This window comes from Capra hircus, chromosome 18, assembly GCF_001704415.2.
Source record: "Capra hircus breed San Clemente chromosome 18, ASM170441v1, whole genome shotgun sequence".
In the NCBI taxonomy this organism is placed as follows: Eukaryota; Metazoa; Chordata; class Mammalia; order Artiodactyla; family Bovidae; genus Capra; species Capra hircus.
In genome coordinates, this window is record NC_030825.1 from 15,341,367 (window position 1) to 15,362,004 (window position 20,638).

The following is a 20,638-nucleotide window of genomic DNA, read 5'->3' on the forward strand; positions in this document are numbered from 1 at the left end:
TCGGGGCTGCCGCTGGCCTGCACCCCGCCCCAACCTGCCCCCTGGCCCTGCCACACTCACCCATAGCCGGCCAGGAAGCCCAGGCTGGGTGGGCTGACCTTGTCACTGAAGATGACCATGGGCAGGAGGTTGCAGTTGGCCTGGCAGTCCTGCAGCTCAATGACCCACCACTCGAGGAAGCCAGCTGCCCCTGTGCCCACACGCTCCCTGCGCAGCTGGATACGCACGCCGAGGTAGTCAGCCTCCTCGTCTAGGTGGGAACCAGGAGGTGTCAGGGCCCCTAGCTGTCCAGGGCCATGGCTGCAGCCAGCACCCCCACCCAGAACCCCTGCCCCTACTCACTGGGCTGCAGCTGCTTCACAGGGTTGGCTTCAGGCCCGTTGGGGGCACGGATGTACTTGGGGAAGAGGTGGGGGATGACCCTGTGGGGAGAAGTGGTAAGTCAGGCCTGGTCCAGCCCTCCTGTGGCCTCCACACCCGGCCCCCCGACCCACTCACACGGACTGGTCCGAGGTGCCTTCCAGCAGGCTGGCCAGCTGCCGCCGGGCGGTGCTGTTGGGGGCCAGGTCTAGGGTGTGCTTCTCGTTGGTGTACTCCACGCTGCCGCCCTTGGCCAGGTCCCTACAGCAGGGGCACAGTATGACCCGGTGGGGTGTGTGAGCCCTTGAGGTTGTCCCCCGCCCAGGATGCACCTCTGGAAGTTCCAGGTAAAGCACAGGGTGGGGCGCCCCCCCAGGACACACCTCTGGAAGTTCCAGGTGAAGCGCAGGGTGATGTCGGCCGTGCCGTTATACAGCTCCCGCTTCATCTGCTCCCGGCTCGGCGGGCTGATGCGCCACAGTGCCCCGGAGCTGCCCTCGATGTGCACCGTGACGATGTCCTCGGGGCTGTACTGGCTGATGAACTGCATGGCCAGCTGGGTGCAGGGCGGCATCTCAGTGGGGAGCAGCCGGAACCCCCTCCCACCACAGGCAGACGCACAGGGGGCCACTCACCGGGTGGGGGTCAAACTGCTTGGACAGCTCCTCGTAGGCGTGGTGCGTGAAGGGCACAATGGATGGCTGCTGGGCGCTCATGGTGAACAGGGGCTGGCGGTGGGGACACGGTGACCTGGCGCCCGGAGAGGCCCCCCAGCCCCGGCACCAGCAGCCACGTGAAGCCAGGCCCCCATGTGATGCTCACCTCATAGCCGCCCAGCTTGAGGGTAACGGTGACGTCGATGGGCTGGTTGACGACACCAACCACAGAGCGCACCAGGGACATGAAGAGCAGGGGGAACCAGATGATGGCCACAAGGAACAGGATGATGAGGCCGCCCATGCCGTACTTGACGATCTTTTTCTTCTTCTGCCCCTTGGGCTGCGGGTATTTCTGGATGTGGGGGGTAAACACAGGTCACCTACCTGGCCCCATGCCGGGTTCTGGCAGCAGGCATCGTGGTCTCAGGCTCCCCTGTGACCCCCACAAAGTCAAGCCTTGACCATACTTTGAAACTGAAGCCATAGCAGTGAAGATAGCTGACCAGGGAGTAGAGCCCAAAGCCAGAACCAGACCCCCACCTTGAGGCCGTGGGGAAGGAAAGCCTTTGCCACAGAGGGTGCTGGTCACCCACATCCTTGACAAAGATGAACTCATGGGAGACCTAAAGCAGTAGATGCTTTCAGGGCAGATCTACCTGATAAGGGTCTAACTTCCAGAATGCATAAGGAGCCCTCACAATGAAAAACAACCACCCAAGTAAGAACCAGAGAGAAACCTGGACAGACTGTCTCTCCAAAGACAATGATACACAGGTGACCAACAAGCATGGGGAAAGATGCTTGATGGGAAACAGGTCACCAGGTGAGACAGGAGAAGCACAGTGAGACACCTCCCTCCCTGCCAGGGCGTGGGGCAAGCAGGCTGGCGTCCCTGCCACGCCACAGCCACAGGGCTCGGAAGGGGGCCCCCAGAGACACAGGGTTCCTTCCTAAGTGCACACCCAGGAGATATGAAAGGCTGTGGAGGCTTTTTTTCAGGACATACACAAGTCTTAACCACAGTGGACTACTACTTAGCCACGAGAAGAAACTGGTACAGCTGCATGGATAAGCTTGGACCACACTGCGCTGTGAGAAGCCAGTCGTGGAAGGCCCTGTGTTGTGGGTCCGTGCAGCTGGTGTGACAGGAACAGGCACACCCATGTGGCAGGTGGATGGGGCTGGGGGCCGACTGCTGGTGGGGCTGGGGTTTCTGTTTGGATGATGAGTGTGGTCTTACCTGTGCTGATGCTTATGGAGATTTGAATATACTAGAAACCATCTACCTGGTGATGTGTCAGTTTTATCAATAAAACTGATGAGAAAGCACAAAAGCCCAGTTAAGAGGTCAGTGCTCACACCGTGACCCACGACAATGAGCCAGGGCCCAGATGCCAGGCCCCTCCTGCCCAGTGTTGGCTCCGGCCCCTCTGTGGTTGGGCCGTCCCTGAGGCAGCCTCAGTCACCGTCCCCTGGGAGAAGCCCTTTCTGGCCACCAGGAGGATTTTAGGACAGTGCTCTCTGGACTCCTGCTGCATGGGCGGTGAACCCCAGGTGGGACCCCAGTAGGGGTGAGTGGCCAGTGCCCCCCGGGGCTCCGGCACCTTCTCAGTCTCTCGGCTGCACTTGATGATGAAGATATTGGCGTAGATGTCCTCCACGCACATCCAGTTGGACAGAGACAGCGTGGTGTCCGTCCACACCCAGTCCATCACTGCCCGCAGCTCCACCAGGAATGGCACCAGCCGGAACCTGCCCGAGACCAGGGCACTGTCAGGAGGGCTGGAGGGATGACAGCCCCTGACTCCTCCCCACGCCCCAGGCTGGCCACACTCACCCCTGGAAGAGGAAGAGGTTGAGGTGGTTGTACTTCTTGGTGAGGAAGTTGCCGAGGATGCGGGTGGGGTAGCCGCAGCGGATCTGGTAGGCGGACAGAGCGAAGTAGATGCATTTCACAAAGTACCACAGCTGGGCCACCGCGTTCTGGCTGAACATCCTGGACGGGACCGGGAGGCCAAGTCAGGTCAGGGTGCCCACCCCCCCAACCCTGCCTCCACCAGGCACCACAAAGCCTGTGTCCGGACGGGGCCTGCACTCTGGCACGCACCGCTCGGTGACTGCGGGCAGGATGAAGAACATCCAGAGGTGGACAGCCAGCACCAGGACGACCTGGAAGGCCAGTTTGCCCAGCACGGTCTTGCGCAGGTAGAGGGCGCGGTCGATGACCATGGTGCTGAACTGGATCAGCAGCATGACCAGGAAGGCCTCGGGCACCTGGTCGTCTGACAGGGAGGATGTGATGTCCGTGGCTGCCGAGTGCTTCTGTGGCCAGGAGAGCAGAGGTCAGAGGTGCTGGGGAGGCTGCGGAGCCTGAACTCACCAGGGCCGAGACCCAGCTCACCCCAAAGGCCCAGAATCCGAAGATGATGATGATGAAGTCAATGACGTCGGCCAGGAACATGAGTGCGTAGACGTCAGTGGCAGCCCGGTACTTCGTGTGCAGGATGTCCTGGAAGAAGCGCCGCACAGGCCAGTACACGCTCCGGGCCCTGTGGGCGGGCAGGCTCAGTCGAGGCCCTGCTCCTCCCTCCCACCCTCACCTGGGCACTCCCAGCTGGGCACTCACAGGGACAGGCAGAAGCTCTGCAGCCGGACCCCCAGCACCCTCACTCTTTCCCGGGGACGACTCCGCCTCTTCTCTCTCCGCAAGGTCTCTGCCCCCGCTGCCACCACCGCCACTGCTGCTGCCTCCTCTTCCTCGCCTTCTGTGGGGAGCAGCCGCCACTGACGGTGGAGCCCACACGGCACCGGCTGGCCCAGCTCAGACTCCTGACCATCCCGAGAAACCCCAAAGGGGCTGCCAGTGCAGCCAGCCCACTTTGTACAGACCAAACCGAGTGCAGGGACCTCCCCAGGGTCACCAGCAGAGGGTGTGAGGGCCGTGGGGTGTGAGTGGCTCCACTGCGTGGGCCCTCGTACCAATGGCCTGTCCTCTGGTTTCCGTGCTCTCCTTCCTCCTCCTCCTGAAACGGAGGCTGATGCGTCTCTTGCCGCCGGGCTCTAGGGGCCCACCCTTCGCTTCCGCCTGGACATGGTCCTCAGCAGGGGGCCTGGCCACCCCTCCTGGCTCCTCTTGGGGTGCAGGCAGGGCTGGCTCCTCCTCAGCCCCCTTCTCCTTTGCACTGCCCCTGTCGTGCTCCTTGGACAATGGGGGGTCCTCGTGGTCCCAGAGGCCGTAGCACTGTGGAGTGAGGCAGGCTGGTGAGGCTGGTGCAGCCACGCTGGGCTGGGTGAGATGGCCAGGCCCACCTTGGGCCCCACTATGTCCTGCCTGCTTCCTGAAACAAACCTGCTGTGTGTGTGCGTTCCCATGTGTCCATCTACGTGTGCAGGTGTGTCTGTGAGCACTCACCAGCAGCTGTGCACGGTGGAAGAAGAGCGCCATGAGCTGCAGCAGGTCATACTTGACGTAGCTGTCGCTCTTCTCCAGGCCCAGGATGCGCGGCGGGAAGTAGGGCTTGTTTTCATAGCGCCGCAGCACAGCGTGGCTGTTCCAGGGGAAGAAGCCAAACTGGAACAGGTACTTGGCGACCACCGTGACCTGCAGGGGAGAGAGGTCAGCGTGGCGCCCGCACCCCACCCCCACCTCCACCCCTCCAGCGACTCCCACCTCGGTGAAGACGATGGCCGTCATCCAGAAGCGTTTGCTGGGCCTCGGGATGGAGAGCATGGCCCACAGGAAGACCAGCACGGGCAGCACGAGGGAGGTGGCTGAGGCAGTGACCATGTGGTTGAGGACGATGACGAAGTAGCACAGCAGCTCCGAGTGGGCAGCCACGCACTGGTATAGGGCCTCCAGCAGCCGAAGCGCCCGGCCCCGCCCCGCCGCGAACTGCTCCGCCTCCTCCAGCTCCGGAATGTGCATGCGCCTGCAGGGGACCAGACTCAGGCCTGGCGCAGAGGCCTGGACGGCACCGGCACCGGCACCGGCTCGGAGCCTCGGGGACCACCCGCTGTGCACCCCTCCCTGCTCACCTGTCCACCAGCAGCTCACTAGCCGTGCGCATTCGGCCGCGGCCGCCGGTGGGAAGCTCCCCAGAGCCGCGCAGAGAAGCCCCGGGCTCGGCGACCACCTCTTCGCTGCTGCTGCGGGTGTTGTAGCCGGTGCTCAGGGGGCTGCTGGTGTCCTCGGTCATGCTGCTCAGTGGCTCCTCCACCCCCAGCCCGCTGCGGGAGAGAGCAGCTCACAAGGCGGCCTGCACTCTGCTCGGGCTCTGGGGGCAATCCTGGAGGGCCTCTGGGTCTCTGGTGGACAAGGGTCCAGCCGGCTACCGCCCCCTGTGCAGCAGCTCAGGCGCTGGGGCTGGACAGGCCGCGAGAGGTGGGTCCCCACTGTCCTGAGCCGCCCGCCCCCGCTCCTACCTCGATGCTGTGCTCAGCGCATCACGGGCCGCCTCGGCTTCGCTGGTGTACAGCTGGTCCAGCACGTCCCGGCGCACCTCTCCGCCCTGCAGGGCAGCCAGGGGCTCAGGTCAACCGATTTGGGCAAAAGGAGGGGAGCGGCAGGCGGCTGTGCAGGGGCGGGGCATGTGGTAGTGGGCGGGGCGTCGGCATAGGGGGCGGACCCGGGGCGTGGCCCGGCGTGGCACTGCGGGGCCACGGCAGCCCGCTCACCCGGAGCAGCTCCTGCGTGAGCAGGTAGCGCTCTGCGCGCAGTACGTCGCTCATGGCGCGGTGGTGCCGCGTGAAGTCGTGCAGCCAGCGCGTCAGCCCGTCCACCAGTGCCTGGCCCAGCACCCACAGGAACTGCACGGCGCTCAGCACTCGCTGCATCACATGGCTGCGGCCTGCGGCGAGGTTTGGGCAGGAGGGCGTAAAGGAGCGGTCAGCGGGTGACCCCCGCTCCCTGACCGCAGCCCTTGGCGCCAACTCACCGGTTACCTCGTCCTCCAAGCCCTCTGCCAGCCCTGCCTCCTGGCGTGGGTCGCCTCCTAGGCACAGGGGATCTAATCAGCGCTTTGCCTCCCCACCACCCCACAACCTGCCCACAGCCAGACTCACCTGTGCGCTGCTGCTCGGCCTGCTGCTGCCGCTGCTGCCGCAGCACCGTCTGTGCGTTGGTCACCCACGCCTGGTACGCCATCTGCAGACAGGGCCCTGGGTTAGCACTCTGCCACCCCTGCCATGGGATCCTATTTACCCACCTCTGCCTCCATCCAGGAGCAGCCTGGGGTCAGGAGGCCAGAGTGGGGGCCATCAGATCCCTGGGGGGCTGTGGTGGGAAGATGGGGGTGGTGCATGAGCCACTCAGCACATCCTGGCTGCCACTCAGCGCCAGTCCCCATGCTGAGAACAGGAGCCCAAAGGTGGACAGGAAGGTTGTGTCTAGCAAACAGTGAGCCTTCTCAAGAGACCAGGGTGGTCAGTCAGGGCCCGGGGAGGTGGGCAGAGGGGCACACAGCTGCCCATGACCTGTACCCCTAGATCCTGCCTTCCCCACGTATGTGAGTGCAGGAGGTTGGAATGGGCTGGGTAGGTGCCCCAGGCCTAGGGAGTGTCAGGCCTACATGCTCACCTGGAAGGCGCTCTGTGATGATGGCCTGGGGTCCTCAGGCTGGGCCTCCTCCTCCTCCTCACTGTCTGACTCGAACAGGAAGTAGTCCCCAGAGTGGATAACTGCAGGCAAGGGGGCCACTGAGAGCCAGCCACCCTCCCCCCCTCCCCCCAGACCCTCAAGTTCATCTCCTTGGTTTGGAATGGGTCCAGTAACAGTCTGGCTATTCTGGCCAGCTTGGGACCCTCAGCAGCCCGTGACCCTGGGGCAAAGGCCCGCATGCCACCCTCCCCAGAGGGATGGCCCTGGGCAAGAACCAGGCAGTGGCAGGCCGGGAGACAGCGGCACATGCACAGGACACAGCAAGAGCAGCGGGACGAGACCAGACTGGACGAGAAGAATACGAGCGGGCAGGGCTGGGAAGGAGGGGCACTGCCAGCCAGCAGCCAAAATTCAGACGTCTGAGTCCAAGAGTTAGAAAGCAGAAGACACACAGAGCCTGTTGTGGGGACGTGGCCCCTGGTGACCCAGAGGCTCAGTGTGAAGCCTGAGAGCAGGGCTCCCGGGGGGTGCCGGCCAGGTCAGGGCAGGGCAAGAGGGAGGCCTGCCTAGTGCACAGCGGCTCTGAAGGTGGTCAGGGAAGACCAGGTGGGGGCAGTACCTGTGGCGTGGTCCAGCCAGGGCCGCCACCACTGTTGTCGTGGCGGGGAGGAGCCCCCTGGACTACCGGGCCCTGTGGAGGGGCAGGGTGCGCATGAGCCAGTGGGAAGGGGTGCAGGCGGCCCCTCAGCAGACACAGACTCGGAGCCCCTGGGCGATGAAGGGGCTATATGAAGTGCCATGGCGGGTGGAGGACAGCCCACAAGTGCAGATGGATAGTCACGGTCCGGCCACATGGCCTGCAGGGACAGGGTGACCACACAGCACAGGGCAGATGGGCCAGAAGCCCTGTGGGACGTCACACAGCACGGACATGGCTCCAGCGGGCATGGACACACGGGATGTGAGTGCCGAGGCTCTGTCCACACTCACCTGGCTCTTGGCCGGGGTCCGAGGAGCCCTGAAGGCGGCCTCGGTTGGCCCGGCCCTGCCTGTGCTTCTCTTGCTTGGCCCGGATCCTCTCCATCCTGCAGAAGGGGAGGTGGCTCAGCATTGGGCAAATTGGGAAAGCCCTGGCCTTGCCCACATGGCACCTACTGTCTTTTCAGCTGCGCCAGCGACTTCTCCTCTGCCCTGCGGTGGAGCTCGATGGTCTTGAGATTGGCAGCATTGTAGAGGGCAAAGCCCCTGTAGGACAGCAAGACTGCACATTAGCTATGGCCTGGCCCAGGGGGCTCAGGTCCTACCCACCCACACCCCTCCTTGTCCTGCTGTGGGGAGAGGGAGATCCTCCTAGAACCTCCAGTATCACAGGGTAGGAGAGAGGGAACAGGAGCAGCCAAAGCGCAGGGCTGGGGAGGAAGGCCTTCCAGTGGGGACGTGACCTCAGTCCAGCCAGCAACCAAGAAGGGGGCGAGACCGCGCATCACCAAGGTCCTGAGAAGGTCCCAGGGGGTCTGTCTCCTTGGTTCTCCCTCTAGGTGACAAGTCAAGTCACAGCGGGGCAGCACACCTGGAGGCCTGCAGGGCGGTGGCACGGAGCTCGGCCTGAACGTGCAGGAAGTAGTAGCTGAGGAACACCCTGCGCTGCAGCAGCAGAAACAGGAAGCAGACACTGTCCCACAGGACGCCTGCCTCCTCCACAGGCAGCAGGCAGTCCTGGTCTCGGCCCAGCATCTCCTTGGCTGCGGACGGACACGGTCCAGGTCAGGGTCCTGTAAACCGGGTGACCCGGAGCACCCCCGGGGCCCCGGCCACCCGCTTCGCCCACTCACGGTCGTAGTAGCCTTTGACGGTGCATACGAGGCTGAAGAGCTGGATGACCCAGCAGAAGCTGCTCTGCATCTGCTCCACGAAGACACAGGACAGGAGCTGCAGGCGGAGAAGTGTCAGTCTGGGTGGCAGGGTGGGGCGAAGCCAGGGAGGTGGGGCGGGGCCAGGTGAGATGGGGCGGGGCCAGGTGAGATGGGGCAGGGCCAGGTGAGATGGGGCGGGGCCAGGCTCACAGAGAGCATGTTCTTGGAGACGATGACAGTGACATTGTAAAGGATGAGGCAGTCCCACAGCACGAGGCGGGCACGCGTGTCCTTCTGCTGCAGGCTGGTGCCGAAGAGCAGCAGGTAGAAGCAGGCCAGTAGGTAGCCCAGCCCAAAGATGCTGATGCGCGTGGCCCCCGTGATGAACACTACCACCAACACCAGCCAGAAGAGGTAGCGGAAGACAGCCACCTTCAGCATGTCGAGGTAGGACCTGCCGGGTGGATGTCACCATGGACTCAGGTCACCACCACCTCCCCGGCAGCCCGGGACCACGGCCCCAGGAGTCCCACAGCCTCTAAGACCCCCACCTGCAGTGGATGAAGTTGGGCACAGGGTTGGGCTCCCCCCGCAGCGGCTCCAGGCGGTCAGTATTGACGCCAGCCATGTGCCGCCACTCCTCCGTGCGCTCGGCCGAGAACACCTGCCACTGCTGTGAGGCGCAGAGCAGCAGGAGAAAGTCACCTATGGGCAAATGGGAGGCCACTGTCATGCCCGGGAAGTGCAGTCCATTTCCTGCCAGCTCGGCCCTTATCCTGGGGTGATGGGGTGTGTGGGCAGCTGGGCAGAAACGTCCGTGCGTATTTACGCCAGCATCTACACACTGTGTGGACGTGCACGTGGGTGTCAGAGAGCACACCTGTGTGCATTTTCCGTGTGTACATGTAGATCTGCATACACAAACCACACGCATCAGGAAATGAGGCCAGTGCGAGCCTGACTGTGTGCCATGCGGCCTCAGTCTCCACACCCGTGTCCGCCCATGTCTGAACCACACGCATCAGGAAACGAGGCCAGCGTGAGCCTGACTGTGTGCCATGCGGCCTCAGTCTCCACACCCGTGTCCGCCCATGTCTGAACCACACGCATCAGGAAACGAGGCCAGCGTGAGCCTGACTGTGTGCCATGCGGCCTCAGTCTCCACACCCGTGTCCGCCCATGTCTGCTCCTGCATGCACACCTGTACCCACACCACTGAGCAGACGTGTGTGTGTGGTGGAGTGTGTACATGTGAGATGGGCCTGTGGGATGGGGTACATTCATGGAACACAGACCCCACAGGGAATGGCAGGACTGGACTGCCTGGTGAGGCCTGGACGATGGGCCCCTTGCTGGCTGGAGAGGACGGTCGGTGCCCACTCGCTGACCATCCCATGGGCATCTGAACGGTCTCAGCAAGGCTGGCAGTGGCGTGTGTGCGTGAGGGGCTGGGGACTTACTGATGAGGTTGGTGGCATTGGGGGCGCTGAAGAAATCAGGCAGGTACAGCCACTTGATGAGCGCGGAGTTCATGGGGACAGCCCGGCTCCAGCGCCATGGGTAGTCTGTAGGCAGAGGGTGTGGTCACCCACTGTCCCAACCCACCTCCAACCCCAGTAACCCCAGGAGTCACTCATACACACCCTCTTGCACACAGACCCAGGGAGCCCAGTTGTCATAGACATTCGCTCCAGACACCCTGAGTGGGCGGGGGGATGTGGGTGGGGCACAGGGGTTGAGGGGGGTAGGGCCGGAGCCTTGCATGTGGGCCACAGCCCAGGTAGACCCAAATGAGGCTTCACTGCGCACCTGTCAGAATGGCTAAAAGAAAACAGTGTGGATGCCCAGTACCAGAGCAGAGGGGAACTGGGAGGACTACCTGGGGTGATCACCCCAGAGAAACAGAAACCATGGCCCCACAGATACCTGCACACTGGTGAACAAGCAAACCTCTAGCACCTCATCCCCAACATCTCAGACCTGGAGACCACCCGATGCCATCCAAGGGTGAAAGGTCAAGCCCACTCTGGCACATCCAAAGCACAGAAAACTGCCTACTAGGGGTCGCAAGCCCACAGCCCAGCGGATCTTGACCCTAAACAGTGTCTCGTGAGAGAAGCCACAGCCTGAGGTTAAACTACCCTACTCACGTGCTGTTCTGCAGACAGGGACAGAGACCACAGTGGTTCCTGGAAGCAGGGTGGGGGGGCTGATGGCAAAAGGAGGTGGGGGGCGGGAACCTGGGGGGCACACAGAGCTCCTGCCCTGGTCAGCACCAAAGACTGAATTTTACTACATTACACAGTGCTGGGGGAGCCCAGGACGGAGCGGAGACTGACAAGGGGTCTAACCTGACAAGGTGCGCATGACACACCTTCGGGGGTGGGGGAGGGTGCAGAACGGAGCCACCCTGAGTAACTTCAGAAGAGGTGTCTTAACTAAAGACACTGTCCAGTGAGAGGGTGTTGGAGCAGTGACACTCGTAGCAACAACACGGCCGGGACCTGTTCTTGGTTTCTGAGTTTCACTCTCCAGTGAAAGAAACCAGGCTCCGTGGGGCAGGGGCCACTTTCCTGGGGCCGGGGAGCAGGGGGTCTCTTAAGGAGGCAGCACCTCATGGAACCAAGTGAGGACATGTCCCAGAGCCGCGCAGGGACTGTGTGAACTCAAAGCCCCAGTGACAGGCGGGAGCAGAAGCCCAGGAATGAAGGCCCAGAATCTGTACGGACAGGGAAACAGCTAGACAGACCAGCGGGGTGAGGGGACAGCTCCCTTACAGAAGATGCCAACTAGGCACCATAGGGGACAAAGTTACCACCAGAAAACCAGACACTCCTGTGGATGGATCCCCTGAGTGGGTGAGGGTTTACATGGGAATGAGGCCCTCGCCATGTCCCAAGGTCTCTTCCACAACCACACACGTGACAGTGACAAGCAGTGCCAGGCCCGCTGGTGGAAGGCCATCACCTGCGATGGGATACACCGGCCGCAATGTGACGCCCTGAGACGGAATATTCGCAGCTGCACATTTCTTGACAAAGACGCATAAACTGGTCTAATGAAATCCATGACAGTGCTGTGTGGAGAGTTTCTAGAGACAACTGCTTTGTGCTCCGGAAGCCCCAAGATGACAAGAGACAGAGGAGCCCAAGAAGACTGTAGGGCCAGTGTGAGGGATCTGCTCAGGGGCCTCGGACAGAGAGCTGGGGGGCGGGGCCACCAGGGCCGTCCACGGCGGCCTGTGGCTCTGCCCAGCGTCGGGGCCCGGCACCTGTTCCGGTTCTTAACTTGGGTCGCTGCGCCAGGTCAAGTCAGAGGCAGGTGCTTCACAACTAAGTGAAGCATGTTTGCAAACTCTGTTCTGCTTCTGCTGCTGTCAAAACTCAGACTGTCAACCAAAGGGGGCATTTCACGGGCCAGGGATCTGCCTTCCACAGACACTGAGGGAGGAAGGGCCTGCCTGGGGGCTCCACAGGCACCGCTGAGATGCTCCGAATGTGAAAGGGAGCACAGGACATTACAAGGCATCCAGAGAAACCCCTGTACCTGCAGACCACAGGAAACAGCATGAGGGGGAGAAACCCAAGCTCCTCTCACAGGACGACTAACAAGTATGCCAGGAGTAACCGAGGTCGGAACCGATGTCCATCGCATGCAGGCCTGCCTGCAGCAGGGAGAGTCTGCAGGTGTGGATGTGCACACACAAGACCGAGCCTCAGCCCCTCAGCATGCAGGGCTGACGGCCGCTCACTGCCCCCGTTGTGGGCTGTTCCTGCCCACGCGTTCACCAGCCTCTAAGCCTGGGGCATAGCCCACAATTCCAAGATCAGGGCTTTCTGCCAGCCTGTGGCCTGACTCTGGAAAGGTCATAACAGAAAGGCGACGGAAGGAGATGGCCAAGCGCTCCTGTCAGGTCCTGCTCAGAACCAGCACCCACCAGGGACACGGCCTTGAGGATGCAGCCGCTGAACTTGGATGGTGCACCAGACCAAGGTGTCGTCCAGGGATGGGCAGCCGAGCGTGGTCACCGCCCTGCACACAGAGGCCTCCACCCTGGGCATACTGGACGTGGACTCCAGATAGCCCCCACTAGCCAAGAGGAGCACACGTCTGCTCCCTGGACTATTTTTCAAACTCTCAACCTCTTTGATCATTTGAAACTTTTCAAAATAAAATTTTTGGCAAAAAGAAAACAACGGATTCAGGGAGACCAGTGAACGAGGGGCCAACACTGCCCCCTAGAGCTGGCACGGCTGCGGCCCACAGAGCCCACGGAGGGGGAGGGGTGCAGGTGGGAGGGGCCTGACACCACACCAGGGGCCAGGGCACCCAGCGTGTGCCCAGCCGGCGACCCACTCACCAATGCACAGGGCGGGGGGGACTCCCAGGCACAGCAGGTACTGGTACAGCAGGAAGAGTGCCAGGAATAGGCAGTAATTGGGCCAGAGGTGGGCGATGGCCTCCCGGCGTCGGCGCGTAAGGATGGCCACCAGCCAGCAGCCGTGCAGGATGACCATGAAGTTCATGCGCTGCCCGATCACGTTCACGGCCGCCAGGAAGCAGACCTGGGGTGGCAGAGAGGAAGGGGGTGGCCAGGGGGAGGACAGCGAGCCAGCGGCGGGGGTGGGGGGGTCCTCCTGGCTCTGCCTCTGGGTGGCCTTGGCGGGCAGAAGGTGTTGTGCCCAGGATGGGGGCAGTGGACCAGGCCACTCTCCTGGAGGAGCAGAGAGGCTAAACACGTCTCCATGCTGGGGGAATCAAGGTGGGGGCCCCACGACAGGGCTGAGTGTGAGCCCAAGCCCACCTGCAGCTAGAGCCCCCGGCCTCCTTGGTCTGCACCATCCCCCATCCCCTCTAGCCCTTGCTCAGCAAAGGCCCCACAGAGGGTGGCAAGGACCCCTGCGGCTGAGCCCAACCCCATGGAAGGGGCAAGGTTGACCCCCGCCTCACCTCCAGCCCGAATTTGTAGAAGAAGAAGTTCACATAGTACTTGAGGCAGCTGGGCAGGTCGCGGTCCAGCTGCTGGCGGGTGCCCTCGGCGCAGACGGCCTGGGCGGGCAGCGGGGCCAGCTGGTGCCGGCGGCGGTGGTAGTCCTGGCTCCGGTACACCATGGCCTCAAACACCAGCAGCAGCAGGATCTGCAGGTGGTTCTGAGGGGCAAGGGCAGTCAGGCCCCACCCGCCCCGCAGCGCCCCCTACCTGGCCCACCTGCCTGCTGCACTCACCTGGATGTAGCCCAGGTTGGGGAAGCCCTTCCGCACCCCAAACCAGTTGGCGGGGTCGACAGGCCCGCGATACAGCAAGGACTGGCGGATCTCAGTCTTCTGCAGGTTCGTACTGTTGGGGAAGGGCTGGGAGAGGAGCGGCGGGCACTGCATGCTGACCTCAGGGATGGACCCCCACCCAGGCCCTCTGTGCCCGCCCTTCCACTGTGACGCATACCTCTGTGCAGTTGCTGGCATACTCGTGGGGGTTGACCACCTTGAGCTGGTACAGCATCTTGCACACGATGATGATGCAGGTCCACACGGTGGCCAGGCACGAGGCCATGGGCCGGAAGCGTGGGTAGGGCAGGGCGAAGGCCCAGAGCACGACCAGCAGGAAGTTCAGCACCGACACCTATGGGTGGTGGGGAGTCAGCACCCTCCCCACAGGCCCCCGGCCCCCTGCCCCCTGCCACAGTGCCCAGGGACCCACGCAGGTGTGCGAGCATGTCCACACTCACCTCCTTCAGGGCCACCCACACGGTGTACAGGGCCACCAGCTTGAAGATGTGCAGCTCCAGCAGGCGCCGCACCAGCACCTGCACGCGGGTGACGATGTCCGAGAAGCCGGTGGCCAGGTCCAGCAGCCGCTCAGCCACCAGGCCCCACTTGCTGGCTGGGGGAGTGGTTGGGGGGACAGTGAAGAGGAGGGGCCTGGGCCGTCCTGTCCTGCGCAGATGGGGCTCTGGGGCTCAAGTCTGGGCACCCTGAACTTACCCTCTGGGACCTGCATGGCTTGGTGGGGGCTGGCCATGCCCAGCCCCTCGTCCCTGGGCACCTCCTCCTCTTCCTCCTGCTGCAGCAGGGGGGTCCGGCTCACCGCGTCCTGCCTAGGACAGGGCCCCGGAGTGTCCTTCCCACCTGCGCTCCGGGGGTGGCCCTGCAGCCCCTTCCTCTCCTGCCTCCCCCACCCCGGCTCTGGAACCCCGGCTGTGGGTGCTGCAGCCACCAGGTGGGAGCATGGGGCCTGCTGACCTCCTGACCCCTGTGACCCCAGTGGGGCACCTGAAGGTGACAGCTGAGGCCCTACCCCCATTTCAGGTCTCCTGCCTGACACCACCAGCCTCTGCAGACCCCCAGCCCCAGAGGGCAGGCCTACCCGGGCACCCAGCGTGGGGTGCAGGCGCCAGGCAGGGGCCGGTGCTCGGGGTCAGTGAGCCGCATGAAGGGCCGGTGGAAGTAGTGCAGCTGCAGGATGCAGGCGAGAAGGAAGAAGCCAGGGACCAGGATACTGGAGAAGAGCTCGGACACGCTGAACTGCTCCAGGCCCAAGTCCCCCAGCCTGGGCGGGGCAGCGGGCTAGGGGTCAGCATGGCTGCACGGCCCCCATGGCGGCATCCCGCCCTCCCCCCGACAGCCCTGCCCCAGACTCACTGCTCATCAGTGAGGCCCGTCAGGTTGCGCCAGTAGGCCGGGAAGTCCTGGAACTGGAAGGTGTAGACGGCCACCAGCACCAGCATGGTATAGGCCACCACCAGCCACCAGAATGCCTTGAGCAGCTTCCGCCACAGGCTGTAGTAGACCTGCCAGCCGACGGGCGCGGTGAGGCCGGCGGTGAGGCCCAACCCCCCTGACTCCGTGGCCCCCTGTGCCCCTGCCCCCGCCACTCTGCACCCCGCGCCCCGCACCTGGAAGAGGGTGAGACAGAGCAGGAAGAGCAACATGTAGACGATCTTGTAGACCACCAGGCGGCCAGCGAAGCTGACCACGATGAACATGCCTGCGCACACGTAGATCCAGTACTTGGCGTAGATGCCCCTGACCAGCTCCCCCAGGCTCCGCAGCAGCATCTGCGTCCGCGTGGGCTCTGCAGTGGGTGGGCACGGCATCAGGACCAGGCAGCTGGGGAAGGAGATGCCCCCTAGTCACCCAGCCCTCCTGCCTGCTCACCTGTGGCGGCCACGGTGACCTCCGTCAGCGCCACGGGGGCTCGCGCCCTCCTCAGCAGCTTCTCCTTCACAAACTGGCGCAGCAGGAGCCAGAAGGTCAGGGTGCACAGCAGCTGAGGAGAGGGGGGCAGCATCACTGAGGGGCCCAGGCAGGGGAGCCGGAGGCAAGACTGCAGCAGGAAGGTGTCCCCCCACCTGCTATCCTCCTCGCAGGCATGAGTTCACACACAAACGGGCACACACTCCCACACAGTGGCTCCTCCTCACACACGATCTTGTGTGCACACAGACCCACAGGTGAGCATGGGCTCACGTGTTTGCACGCTTGCATGCCCACGGACTCACATGGTGAGGTGTAACCCACAGCCCCCTACGTGCCTCGCGGTGGCATGGATGCCCAGGTGCAGTGGCCTGTCTCACAAGGGGACACCATGGGGGCACAGAAACTCACTGGGACCCGGGACCACATGCAGTGCTCACAGAGCCCATCTCAGGCAGACAGGACGGCGCCCCCAGCAACGTGAGGTTGTCACACATTCATTTGACAAACGCCAATTGAGCAACTATGCTGGCCTTGGCCCAGGGGTCCTGGTGACACCCAGATGCGGGCCCTGGGCTGCAGCATGCCCACCACACTGGGAGCCGGGTGAGGGCTGGGGGGACTCACCATGGCACCCAGGTCCAGGCAGGGGTAGCGGGTGTGCTCCAGCCCCAGCTGGCGCAGGCTGACGGGGCCCAGGGCGGTGGGCAGCTCGGGCTGCAGGTCCATGGCCCACACGTAACGCAGGCAGCAGAGCGCCAGCCCATAGAGCAGGATGAAGGGCGAGCAGAGCATGGCCAGCTGGTGGCGGCTGCGCACTGTCCAGATAAGGCAGGCCCAGAGCAGCAGCACGAAGGTCAGCCAGCTGTGGTAGGTGATGCTCCACACCTGCGGGCCGGGCGGGGCAGGGCTGCACGCATGCTCCCCAGGCTGATGTTGTGGGGCCCCCAGCAGGAAAGCAAACCCGCCCTGCTGGCCCACCCACCCACTGCACAAACGTGCGCACACACAACCACATGGCTGGTGGCTGGCCTGGACAGCTTGTGGCCCAGCAGGCAGGCCGCAGTCCCACCCACGTCTGGCGACAAGGCACTAGGCCACAATCCTCTCCCGTAACGCCGTGAGAGCCCATGGGAAGGCCCAGCCCTTGGCTGGTCTCGCCGGTGCCCTTACCATCATGGCGATGAGGGCACACACGTAGCTCTGGTCCATGATGAGGTGGCCCAGGCCGTGCAGCGGAGACATCGCCTTCGGCTCAGCCAGCCGGGGGCATGCTAGGGTGAGGGTAGGGGTCACAGGTGAAGCAGGACCCCCGCTGGGGAGGCTCCAACATCAATAGGGCAGAGCCCCTCACCCATACCTGACTCAGCCCCCAAGTGCAGACAGTGCTGGAGTGCTGGAGCTGTGCTCAGCACAGTCTCATAGGGGCTCTGGGGGCAGAAAAGGGCCCAGGCTCCACTCTGACCCTATTCCCAATGCGTCGTGGGACCCTGGCCCATTCTCGCCCCTCTCCCAGCCTTGGTTTCCAAGACTCTAGACAGACAGGGTGGACGAGATGGCCTCAGTCCCTCCAGCTCTGTGAGTACCCACATCCCCCAAGGCCAGCAGCTTCATCCCTTGCTTTTTAAGATGGAAATCAAGGCTTAGGGCAAAAGAAAAGAAAGAAAAGGCACCCAAGAAAAACACCCAGACCTGCCCTGGGGACACAGAGCCAGCCCAAGACAGAGCAGTGAATAACTCTGGGACTGAGAGGCAGGCGGACAGGCAAGGGAGATCCCTGCAGGGTCTTGGGTCCGTGAGTGAGTGAGTGAGTGAAAGTCGCTCAGTTGTGTCCGACTCTTTTCGACCCCATGGACTGTAGTCCATGGAATTCTCCAGGCCAGAATACTGGAGTGGGTAGCCTTTCCCTTCTCCAGGGGATCTTCCCACCCCAGGGATCGAATCCAGGTCTCCCGCATTGCAGGAGGATTCTTTACCAGCCAAGCCATGAAGGTCTATGGGCAGCCCCAAAGAGGGGTGCAGCTAGAGAGGCCAATACGGCAAGGCCGCCAGGGGGCAGCACTGCATGGCTATATATACTTACAGGTGCGCTGCTGGGTGGTGCTGTGGCCAGTGAGGTCGTGTATGATGCAGTTGTCCTCGGGGTCTGGTGTTGTGGGAGTAGGCATTGTGTGCTGTAGACAAGCCAAGCCCATGAGCCAAGCCCGCGGGCAGGTGCGTGCCGGCCCCACCTCTCAGTCCTGACTCCTCACCTGGGCAGCCCCTTCCTCCTTGATGGCCACAACCCTGGCCTGACCCTGGGGCCACTGGTCCACCTCGGTCAACTCCACCTCCCGTGTGTCATCGTCCCCAGCCGCCTCCTTCCTCTGTGGAGACCAGAGGTGAGGCTCAGCCCCCTTGCCCCAGCCTGAGGGGGTGGGGGACGCAGGGCGCTGGCCTGGGTGCTCACCTGGTCCGTAGGCTGGTGGGCGCGGAGCTTCAGGAGCGAGGTCACCGTGTAGCAGAGCAGCAGCAGGATGCCGGGGCTCACGTACACGGGCCAGTCGTGGTCGGCATTGACAACCAGCACGTTGGGGCTGGAGCAGTTGGTGGGGGCCACAAAGTCCTTGAGACCAAACACCCTGCCCAGAGAAGGCATGTTGGTGATACTGTGGTGAGGGGGTCACGGGTGCTGGGTGGGCAGGGCTGGGGTGAGGGCAGGGTGGTGCCTGGGGCGAGACCTCACCTGGCCCAGATGCTGGCAGGTGGGAGAGTGGCCTGGGCGAGAGGTGTCTGGTAGCAATAGAGGCAGATGAGATGGCCGGTGCCAAAGCAGCCCACCATGACGCAGAGTGTGTTGAAGCCCAACGGGCTGATGGGAAAATGACAGGCCCACCAGGTGCCAATGGCCAGGAAGAGCAGGAAGTAGACACTGGAGAAGGCTGAGGGGTGGGCAATGCCTGCGGGCCAGGCAGGGGCACACAGGGTCACTCCTGGCTGGGGTGGTGTGACCACCGTCTCGCTGGTCAGTGGGGAGCTTGGCTGCTGAGACCCCTCCCAGTGTGATGGTCAGAGGTGGGGGTCCCAGCCCCCTGCCCAGTGGGTACCTGCCAGTGCGAGCAGCATGATGGCCAGAGTCCGCCCAGCTGCCACAAGCAGCCAGTGCACTGTGATCCGGAACCGGGCGGCCAGCCGAGATCTCCGCGTGGGGGACAGTTCAGGGGCTTCCCGCAGCTCCCCCAGGGAGCCGGCATCAGCTTCCTCACTGTCATCGTCCTGCCAAGGTCATGGGAAGAGCAGAGGTCGGGCACGTGGTGGGAGAGGGGGAGGAGGGAGTAGAGAGTGGGAGGGAGGAAGAAGGAAGGGGGGAAGAGGAAGTGGGGAGGGAGAGGGAGGAGGGAAAGAGGAAAGGGAGGAGGGCGGAGCCCACCCCTGTGGCCATCTCCCTGGCCCCCCTTCACACCCACTGCTGGCCCTCTGAGCTCACAGGGCTGCTAGCCTGTGTGCACCAGTGCTGCCCTCCGTGCCTGGTCTGCCCACCACCTTCCCATGGCCTCGCAGCCCTGGAGGCCTTCCTGGAGGTGGCCCCCTGCAGCAGTGACACCTTCCTGCCAAGGCCTGGTGCTCAGATGACCCAGGTACCCCTCAGGTGCGTCTTCTTTATCTCCCACCTGCTCCAGGGGCCCCGAGGACAGGGCAGCCCACAGGCTCGTGCATCTGCGCCCCAGGCCCCTGGCCTAAGAGCGCCCCAGTGGGCGTCCCCAGTGGACGCATGGCAGAGCCACAGGTGCTCCTCACTCTACAGTCGCAGAGCGGCTCCACACCCTACTTCTGGCCCACAGCACCTTCCTTATGAGAACGGCAGTGGAGGTTTGGGGGTGGGGGCACTCGGGTCACACTGCCAGGGGAGACCACACCAGGGGACAGCCTGCTCTCATTCTGCTGCCCGTGGGGCATCTGGAGAGTGAGGTGGGCCTCCTGGGTGTCCCTGGCCAGCCCTACTGGCCTTACCTGTCCGCGGGCATGGAGACACACCACGGTCTGTCTCCTTGGCCCTGCCTCAAGGTTTCCCAGAACAGACTGTTTCTGGAATTGGGGAGCCGGAGGGAGGCAGAAAGAACAGCCTCTGTGTCAGAAGCCCAGGCCCTGGGTCTCCACCTGAGACGTGGGTGCTGGTCTGTGCCTCACCTGTCCTGGCCAAGGCAGCCCTCGGAGTCCAGGCTGAGAGCGTGGAGGAGCCAGGAGACCTGGTCACACCCCAGCTCCACATCTCCCAGCAGACAGCCTCGGCACACCCCCTAACCTCTCTGAATTTGTCTTCTGCTTGTCAAACGTAGGTGGGGAGCTGGGCAGGCCCCAGGGAGTGCTGCTGGGCCATACCTGTTAGTGTGGAGGGGACAGGGCAGGGCAGGAGGCCCAGCCTTGGGGTCAGAGTGGTACTGGAATGGGGGTGGGGGCTCAGCCCTAAAAGGCACAGCAGCCAGGCCTGAACTCACTCCGCCCACAGCCTGGCCCCGGCTCTGGGAAAGCTGCTGTGGAAAATGAGCGCTTCTGGGTGTGGGAAAAACAGAAGCAGCTGCTGGGTGAAAGGACAGGTGCTGGGGGCCGCTAGCAGTGTCCAGCCTGCCTTGGCCAGCCCTCCAGACTGCACCCCCCACCGCAGCCCGTCTGAAATGCAGGGCAGGCATGGATACATGTGTGCCAAGTTGGGATGGGCGCATGTTCACGGACTCATGTGCTATGGCCCTGCCAGGTGGGGTCGTCCGCAAGGGGTGCTGTGCCTGCTTCTGGCTCAGACCTTAAATGCTGGGTGCCTGTGATGCCTTGCTCTGAGGTCCGAGAGGTGATGGGCAGCATGGAGTGGGGGGGCTGGCCCCCTCCCTCTGACCCAGGCATGGGGAACCAGCTAGCTCCTTCCCGTCAGAGCTGTTCCTGGAAGCCCTGGCTCTGCTAACGAGGAAACCAGAGGCTGCTCTGGCCCCTGCGCCTGCCAGTGC

At 63.4% G+C, this 20,638-nt stretch overlaps 1 protein-coding gene across 3 annotated transcripts in view; it reads right to left on the reverse strand.

Moving 5' to 3' along the window:
- The window catches only part of PIEZO1 (piezo type mechanosensitive ion channel component 1), a 56,793-nt gene that overhangs the window by 423 nt on the left and 35,732 nt on the right, over positions 1–20,638 (reverse strand). The window contains exons 6-50 of one of the 3 annotated variants that reach the window (XM_018061851.1): positions 18,749–18,917; positions 18,388–18,601; positions 18,112–18,283; positions 17,915–18,028; positions 17,746–17,836; positions 16,836–16,936; positions 16,290–16,550; positions 15,624–15,735; positions 15,362–15,540; positions 15,108–15,256; positions 14,833–15,015; positions 14,451–14,563; positions 14,195–14,349; positions 13,912–14,088; positions 13,695–13,820; positions 13,419–13,619; positions 12,829–13,033; positions 9,929–10,033; positions 9,020–9,173; positions 8,679–8,922; positions 8,448–8,544; positions 8,186–8,357; positions 7,771–7,860; positions 7,606–7,700; positions 7,235–7,306; positions 6,595–6,695; positions 6,081–6,162; positions 5,954–6,010; positions 5,694–5,866; positions 5,442–5,527; positions 5,055–5,246; positions 4,690–4,948; positions 4,432–4,620; positions 3,999–4,260; positions 3,646–3,781; positions 3,421–3,568; positions 3,127–3,341; positions 2,857–3,015; positions 2,624–2,771; positions 1,183–1,371; positions 996–1,088; positions 744–916; positions 499–621; positions 343–422; positions 61–250 (exon numbers count right to left, since the gene is read on the reverse strand). In XM_018061851.1, the coding sequence (XP_017917340.1) occupies positions 61–250; positions 343–422; positions 499–621; positions 744–916; positions 996–1,088; positions 1,183–1,371; positions 2,624–2,771; positions 2,857–3,015; positions 3,127–3,341; positions 3,421–3,568; positions 3,646–3,781; positions 3,999–4,260; positions 4,432–4,620; positions 4,690–4,948; positions 5,055–5,246; positions 5,442–5,527; positions 5,694–5,866; positions 5,954–6,010; positions 6,081–6,162; positions 6,595–6,695; positions 7,235–7,306; positions 7,606–7,700; positions 7,771–7,860; positions 8,186–8,357; positions 8,448–8,544; positions 8,679–8,922; positions 9,020–9,173; positions 9,929–10,033; positions 12,829–13,033; positions 13,419–13,619; positions 13,695–13,820; positions 13,912–14,088; positions 14,195–14,349; positions 14,451–14,563; positions 14,833–15,015; positions 15,108–15,256; positions 15,362–15,540; positions 15,624–15,735; positions 16,290–16,550; positions 16,836–16,936; positions 17,746–17,836; positions 17,915–18,028; positions 18,112–18,283; positions 18,388–18,601; positions 18,749–18,917 (6,806 nt within the window). Of the gene's footprint in view, positions 1–60; positions 251–342; positions 423–498; positions 622–743; positions 917–995; positions 1,089–1,182; positions 1,372–2,623; positions 2,772–2,856; positions 3,016–3,126; positions 3,342–3,420; positions 3,569–3,645; positions 3,785–3,998; positions 4,261–4,431; positions 4,621–4,689; positions 4,949–5,054; positions 5,247–5,441; positions 5,528–5,693; positions 5,867–5,953; positions 6,011–6,080; positions 6,163–6,594; positions 6,696–7,234; positions 7,307–7,605; positions 7,701–7,770; positions 7,861–8,185; positions 8,358–8,447; positions 8,545–8,678; positions 8,923–9,019; positions 9,174–9,928; positions 10,034–12,828; positions 13,034–13,418; positions 13,620–13,694; positions 13,821–13,911; positions 14,089–14,194; positions 14,350–14,450; positions 14,564–14,832; positions 15,016–15,107; positions 15,257–15,361; positions 15,541–15,623; positions 15,736–16,289; positions 16,551–16,835; positions 16,937–17,745; positions 17,837–17,914; positions 18,029–18,111; positions 18,284–18,387; positions 18,602–18,748; positions 18,918–20,638 lie in introns of all 3 variants that reach the window. The other 2 variants (XM_018061853.1, XM_018061852.1) reach the window with 2 other exon arrangements.